At 45.2% G+C, this 7,791-nt stretch overlaps 1 protein-coding gene across 2 annotated transcripts; it reads left to right on the top strand.

The window, feature by feature from the left end:
- The first annotated feature begins 1,110 nt into the window (after nt 1-1,110).
- PJA1 (praja ring finger ubiquitin ligase 1) lies at nt 1,111-5,907 on the top strand. 2 transcript variants are annotated; one of them, XM_043570214.1, is made up of 2 exons: nt 1,111-1,404; nt 3,339-5,907. In XM_043570214.1, the coding sequence occupies exon 2, from the start codon at nt 3,569-3,571 to the stop codon at nt 5,471-5,473; it is 1,905 nt and encodes a 634-aa protein (XP_043426149.1). In that variant the 5' UTR covers nt 1,111-1,404; nt 3,339-3,568; the 3' UTR covers nt 5,474-5,907. The 2 variants fall into 2 exon arrangements, with proteins under 2 accessions (XP_043426149.1, XP_043426148.1); XM_043570213.1 differs by having other exon boundaries at nt 1,272-1,404; nt 3,667-5,907.
- The last annotated feature ends 1,884 nt before the right edge of the window (nt 5,908-7,791 follow it).

The raw sequence follows: 7,791 nt of genomic DNA, 5'->3' as shown, positions 1-7,791 counted from the left end.
TGTCTGTACCCTTATTTATTTTGCAGTCTATTTGATCCATTTACACCATAACAAGTCTGGCTAAGTCTCCCACTATGCTTGCAAACTTTGTGATCTGTCTTCATATTTCTAACATATTTGCCTCATATACTTTGAAATGAATATAGAGTTTACTGACTACATCTTCTCCGTGAATGAAACAACCCATTCTGTTCTCTTTAATGTTTTTTACTTTGAGTTCTTGATTATATTCTGATATTGACATTGCTACATGTCTCTTGCCTTTTTTCGTCCTCGTTTTCTTCTTTTTAAAATGCCTTCTTCCCCTCCTTCCTTTCCTTTCTTTCTTCCTTCAAAATACTTAAAATGAGAATTTGCTTTTTTATAGGCATTAACCCATACTACATACTGATATATTTGGATTTATTCCTGCCCTTTGGTATTTTGCTTTTAAATACCCTTTCTTGTTGCCTGCCACCCCACTTCTGCCCTTTGATAGACTGGGTTTTCCTCTTTGTTCTACATATTGTTTAGTGGCTTGAAGGTTACACATACATCCTATTTGTATTATGTTGCTGCCCCTAATATTTCTCATTCTTCTATGATGCATTTTATTTCCAAGAACAAAACTTTGCTATTGTTGTGAACATGGGGAGTCTTTACATTAGATGTAAATATTAATGATGCATTGTAAAGTGAAATTTAAAAAAGTAGTTCAGAGTTCAGTAAACTGTACAAATCCAAAAGGTATGGCTATGATATTTTTAAACTGCAATGCAATTACCAGATGGTGAACCCGTATTGTGCTTCATGACTGATCATTTCTTTTGGATAGAGAGGCTTGATTTTGTAATTAACAACAAATTCTACCATAAACAATTAGCAACAAATTCTACCATAAACAGTTCAATTGCTTCAATTAGCAGGTTTTAAACAATTGCAACCCTAGATATAGTTTCACATTTTTAATACTTCTAGTACAAACCATAACATGCAACATAGGATTTGATATATTATTATAATTACTGTTACATGGGAATTAATCAGAAAGAATTTGTAGATTTCATTTCATGAAAAAAAAAAAGAACAGAAGGGACTATGGCTAAATGTTTAACATTTGTTACAGCTGGCTGTTGGTTACATTTTTCGCTGTCCTTTTCTGTATCCTTGACGATTTCATCATTTAAAATGAAATAATGCTTTCGGGCCCACCCTGATTTGTCGAGAGCAGCTGCCGCCCCCGCCACATCAAGGGGGCGGGCCCCAGCCGACGCCACAATCACTTCCTCCGCCGCAGTCGCTGCCCGCCCAGCTGCTGTCTGGCGGGGGAGGAGCTGGAGAGCAGGAGCAGCCTCTCTGGCGGTCGTGGCGGTCGGAGGTCCGAGAGCTCTGCTCCTACTGAGAGCGTGCGGGTGTCAGGACTGGGTGAGTGAAAGGCTGTTTATTTCCTCAGTTCATCCAGACGTGGCGGTGGGGCAAGTGGCCGGGCACGGGGGCGAGGATCTAAGGGACCTCTAGCGAACAGATTTTCAGGCTTGCCCCTCGGGAAGGGGTGGGGCGGACGCAGGACCTGACTGCAGAGTGAGGCCTGTGTCCACCGACCTATTTGGGGGCTCCATCTCCGTCCCCCAGCCCCTATCATGTGGCGCGGCCCCTACTCGAATGGCTTTGATTGCTGTTTGAGAGGGGAGGGGTGGTCGGGGCCCTCTCCTCCTTCCTCCCTTCTGGGTCCCTTTGCAGAACACTCCGTGGCCTTTCTTCCCCCATTTTGCTGTTTGCTGAATGGTAAAACGTTAAGATTTTTAGGTAAATATATTGTTGCCAGGAAAATAATTGTCAGAAAAACAAATTATTTTCAGGGAAAATGAGACCCCCCACATGCCCTTTTCTTTTTTTCCCTTTCCCTGGCACATTGGTTTGGATATGCTGTTTGAACTGATAATGTTCTCCTGTCCCTCATTATGACATTGCGGCCCCCTCCCCCTCTCTGTGTGTCGCGTGTGTGGGCAGGACATACACACACATGCACACACGCACATACACATGCACGCAAGCATACATACATACACGCATACACAGACATACACACACAAAACCCTTCCATTGCAGTTCTCTCCCTGCCTCCCCCCATACTCAAGGTTCTGGCACATCCCCTTCCCCTTGCATGCATGGACACACACACATACACACCCTCTTGCACACTGTCACACCCTCCAATGCCTTTCCCTGCTTCTCACGGCCTGCCACATACACACCTCCAGAAGCAGCCCCCTCCTGCTTCTGCCTCTGTGTGCTCTAGCAAGCACACACACACACACACACACACACACACCACTTTTGGGGCTACCTTATACCCTGCCTGCCACATACGCACATAAGGATATCCTTTAATTGCTGGATCCTCTTTCATATGCCACTTACATACATATGCACCCACACACTCTTATTCACACAGCCCTCACAAATGCTCCCAGCCCTCCTCCCTGTCTGCTACATAGGTGCATAGACAGCTCTCCTTCGCTGGTTCCTGCAGTGGACACATTCGCACTCACACTCACATAAATCCTTCTCCAGGGATGCTATCCCCCCTCCCTGCTAGCCACATTCATGAATATACATATTTCTTTCATTGCTGGCCCCCATTCCACCCACCAGCCACCCGCACATCCCTGTCCTGTGCTGTCCCTCCCATGGATGCATTTGCTCACACTGACATTTCTCCATTGTTGCCTCCCATTTTGACGAACACACACACAGGTCATGGACACCCATATCTAGGGCCACCATACCCTTTCTTGCCTGCCACTGACACAGGAACACACGTCCCTCCAGAGTTTCAGCTGCTGCACACACAACCGTGCACACACATTCTCTTTCTCTCACACTTACACATCCCTCTCCTCTGAAGCCACCCTACGCACACCTGTCATTTTTATACCCACATCTGGAATGGGTCTCATTCTGTCTGACACTAATGCCTCTTCCCAATACATCTGTCCTGTCCCCCCTACAAACACAGACATCTCTTCATTGCATGATTGCTGGTCCCCCCTTCCACCTGCCCTTCTCCTCCTGACAGACACGTAGGCACTCTTGAACATGTGGTGATCTATATTTTTTACCCTATTTCCATTTGCATTTCTCCTGTATGTCTGCAGGGCTCAGAAAAACGCAGACACCCTATAAAATAACCGCAGCAATCTTTCCTCTTCCATGTTGGCATAATTCCACAGGACTTTACCCACCTTGCTAGCATCCAGTCCCCCCCCCCCCATCTTCTGTCAGATTCTCCCCTGGGTCTGGCTTTCCTATAAACCCAGTCTTGTAATCATTTTGCCAACATTAAAAATGTGTTCCAGGTCTACACCTGACAGTCACTGGAATGCTACTTCAGGCCTTAGAAGAAAGTGAAACTAATTTTAAAGGCCCCTTATTCTTTCTGTTACCTGCCTGCTGAAGTGAAAATAGATCTCCCTGCTCCTTTATTCTGAACTGATTTGACTTTCCCATCTCCAAAGCTTGTTCAGGGAGCAGGAGCCTTTCCACTCGAGCCCCAGCTGTATTGGAAACCCTCCTAAAAGTCAGAGCAATGGGTCAGGAATCTAGCAAGCCTGTATGGCCCAAGCCATCAGGAGGGTATCAGTCCAATACAGGCAGGAGATATGGAAGAAGGCATGCTTATGTCAGTTTCAGGCCATCCATGAGCCACCAGGAAAGGATTTCCAGCCAGAGAAAGACGACATCCGAAGTCCCAATGCACAGATCAGCCCCCAGTCAAACCACCAAGAGGAGCCGGTCACCATTTTCCACCACTCGTCGTAGTTGGGAAGACAGTGAGAGCTCGGGAACCAGCCTGAATGTTGATAATGAGGACTACTCCAGGTACCCACCGAGAGAGTACAGGGCCTCGGGTAGCAGAAGAGGAATGGCTTATGGACACGTTGACTCTTTCGGGGCAGATGATAGTGAGGAGGAGGGGGCTGGGCCTGTTGACCGAGTGCCAGTTAGAGGGAAAACTGGCAAGTTTAAAGATGAGAAGCCGTATGACCCAGAGAAAGGGACAAGGTCTTTGGCTGGGGTGCCCCCACAGTTCTCTAGCTTTAACCGTGATGTGAGAGAGGAGCTTGACAAGGTAGACCCAGCCCCTGTGGTGAGACGCTCTGCTAGCAGAGCAGAGTTCCTGCAGCCAAATAGCATGGCTCCTCAGACGTCCGCTGAAGGCAAGGTGGCAACCACTGGTGACAGCCTGGAGAGGGAGAGACGGGAGCAGAATTTACCTGCACGTCCCATCAGGGCTCCTGTGAGTATTTGTGGTGGTGGGGAAAACACCCCAAAGAGTGCGGAGGAGCCAGTGGTGAGGCCCAAAATCAGAAATCTGGCAAGTCCAAACTGCGTGAAGCCAAAGATATTTTTTGATACTGATGATGATGATGATATGCCACACAGTACTTCCAGGTGGAGGGATTCTGCCAATGCTGATGAAGGCCATGCCAATGGCCGAGGCAGAAGAGGCAGAGTCGAGAGTTTAAGTGGCTTCTCTGAGCCAAAGTACCCTGAGGAGAAGAGGGATGCCAGGAATGACCAAGTGAAGCCGGAAAAGGTGCCAAGACGACGACGAACCATGGCCGACCCTGACTTCTGGACGTACAGCGATGATTACTACAAATACTATGAGGAAGACTCTGACAGTGACAAAGAGTGGACTGCTGCTCTGCGTCGGAAGTATCGAGGCCGAGAGCAAAATCTGTCATCCAGTGGCGAAAGCTGGGAGACTCTGCCAGGGAAAGAAGAGCATGAACCTGATCAAGTCAGAGTGAATTCCAGTGCTGGTGCCAGCCCCAGTGCTAGTGCCAGTGCGAACAGCAGTAGCAGCAATGAACTTGAAGAAGTTCGGGGACCACCTCTTCAAGAAGAGGAGCAGGCATCCCCAGAAGAAGGAGAGGTTCCTTGGCTCCAGTACAATGAAAATGAGACCAGCAGCGAGGGGGATAACGATTCTGGTCAGGAGTTTCTGCAGCCAGGAGTATTCATGCTGGATGGAAACAACAACCTTGAAGATGATTCCAGCGTGAGCGAAGACTTAGAAGTGGATTGGAGCCTCTTTGACGGGTTTGCAGATGGGTTGGGGGTGGCTGAAGCCATTTCCTATGTGGATCCTCAATTTCTCACATACATGGCACTTGAAGAACGCCTGGCCCAGGCGATGGAAACAGCCCTCGCGCACTTAGAGTCTCTCGCAGTGGACGTGGAGGTGGCCAATCCACCTGCGAGCAAGGAGAGCATCGACACTCTTCCCGAGATCCTGGTCACTGAAGATCACAGTGCAGTGGGGCAGGAAATGTGTTGCCCCATCTGCTGTAGTGAATATGTGAAGGGGGAGGTGGCAACTGAGCTTCCATGCCACCACTATTTCCACAAGCCGTGCGTGTCCATCTGGCTTCAGAAGTCAGGCACCTGCCCCGTGTGCCGCTGCATGTTCCCTCCCCCACTCTAAGGCCAAGGCTCTTCTTTGTCGGTTGATTTTCCCCATCTGAAATCCACAATACTGCAGGAGCCCTCTCAAAATTAACAATTGAAATGAAACCAATCAGTTCATTAATCTACACCTGTTGATTCCTTGTGATTCTTTCCAATGTGAAAATGGTTGTGTGCGATTGCATTAAAAATCCTATTGTCTCTTAGAGGTTAGAAAAGCAAAACTAAACATTCTAAATGCTACTTGAGATTGCAGTAAAAACATACATTTTCTAACCCGAGTGGAAATAAGTTGCATTTGTCTTCAGTAGAATATGTTGCTGTTAATTGTAATGTCAAGTTGATCTGTTAAATATGTCCAGAAGGCATCATCATTTCTGTTGCATGTTATGGGTTAATGTTCCTGTAATTGCAGTGCCGTAAAAGCTCATTAAAGTTCTTCTTTTGGTTTTACATGGTATAGTGGAATTGTTTGGTTTTGTCTAAAATGGTGGTACTAAGTGACTTTATAATCAGTCCATTGAACTTGCATCAAAAATAGGGTTTGGTGGGGTCTTCTTTTTTCTTTTTCCTTTTTTTTTTTTTTTTTGGTGCTCCCAAAAGTAGAAAAGCTGGAAGGTCATTGGAAATGCTGACTCCAACAGTGGAAAAAAATTAAGGGTAATGATTTCTAAAAGTAGGAATAAAGTGTGTGATTGTCAAACGACTCTACGGGGCAAAGGTCAAATGGAGAGTACTCTGTCAGTCTATGGGAAGGAAAGAGACAATGAGAAAGCATGGTAAAAATAAAGAACAATGGTAGGAATAAGTCCAAGCTGAGTATAGGTGTGAAGGAGTTAAAATCCCCTTTTAGAAAATAGAACCTCTCAGAGCGGGGCTCCTGGCTGGCTCACTCGGTAGAGCGTGCAATTCTTGATCTTGGGATTGTGAGTTCGAGCCCCATGCTGGGTGGAGAGATCACTTAAAGAAATAAAATCTTAAAAAAAAAAAGAAAAGAAACTCTCAGAGGGGATGGGTCCAAAAAAGTTCCAAAATAACAACCTCTGTGCTGATCATATACCTTAACACAGTGACACAAAAGGAATACAAAAATATATGCGAGACAAGTGCTGTGGCAAATACAGATACCCGCTTACACAGAGTGAACAGGTTTTAGCATTTGGCCATATTGGCTTCCAATCTCTCTTTCTGTCTACAATAAATAGAATTTTTCAGGCACAAGTGAAGTTCCTCACCTGTCATATTTACCTTCCTTCCTCCACAGAGGTAAGCACTACCCAGGAAATGGTGTGTTTTCTTCTCGTCTGTGTTTTTAGATGTGTGTGTATATGTGTACATATATATGTATATGTGTGTATATATCCATAGCCGGGATAGAATGTTTATGTTTTTTAAGTGGACATGATTGATAGAATGTATGTATCGTTTTGCAACTTGATTTTTTCACTCAACATTGTGTTTGAGATTTAACCATTTTGATACACATAGCTGTATTTCATGCATTTTAACTGCTGTATACTACACATTCAGTTGTATGGACCATCACAATTTATCCATTCCCTTATTGGTGGGCAGTTAGGTTCTTCCCAGTATTTTGCAACAATGAATAGACTTAAAAGATGTCTCTCTGTGCACATGTGTGTTTCTCTGGGGGTAAATACGTATATGGAGATGAAACGTCTGGGTCTTTAGGCTTGGAGGTAAAATTTGGGGGTCTTAGCGTTTAAGAGTCTTCCTCATAACTAGATATTGCTGAACTGCTCTCCAAAGTGATTGTACTAATTTATGCTCCTACCGGCAGTTTATGAGAGCTGTTTTTAGCTCCACCAGCCTGGATATTGTTAATGTTCAACCTCACTGGCAATCAGTGACATGTAAACTAACAAAACAGTGAAGCATATTGTGTCCATCAGAAAGCAAGAGTTTTTCCTCATGATAATATCTAGTTTGGGCTAGGGGAAAAAGAAATGTAAGTGATAGCAGCCTTTTTGGGGAACAGTTTGGGGGAGTAGCTGTCTTTCACAATGTAAAATGGTGCATGTCTTTCAGCCCAACTCAGATACTTGCTAGTGTGGAACCAATGCTATGCAGCAGTTAAAACTTGTACTGATATGAAAAGATCTCCAAGACCTAATGTTAAGTTAAAAAAAGTATGTTGTGGAGCAATATGTACAGTCTTCATGTAAAATAAAACCTTACAAAACCTAACTATATCATAATACATAAAAGTGTCTGCAAGGCTGCGTACATACCTAACTGATGGCAGTGGTTACCTCTGGGAAGGGACGAGGGGTTGGGGGAAAAGAGTGAGGAAGGGGGCTTTTGATTTTTTTATCT

Source organism: Prionailurus bengalensis, chromosome X (genome assembly GCF_016509475.1).
Source record: "Prionailurus bengalensis isolate Pbe53 chromosome X, Fcat_Pben_1.1_paternal_pri, whole genome shotgun sequence".
Taxonomy (NCBI): domain Eukaryota; kingdom Metazoa; phylum Chordata; class Mammalia; order Carnivora; family Felidae; genus Prionailurus; species Prionailurus bengalensis.
The sequence above is the reverse complement of the archived record's forward strand: the minus strand, read 5'-3'. Positions and strand labels throughout refer to the sequence as shown.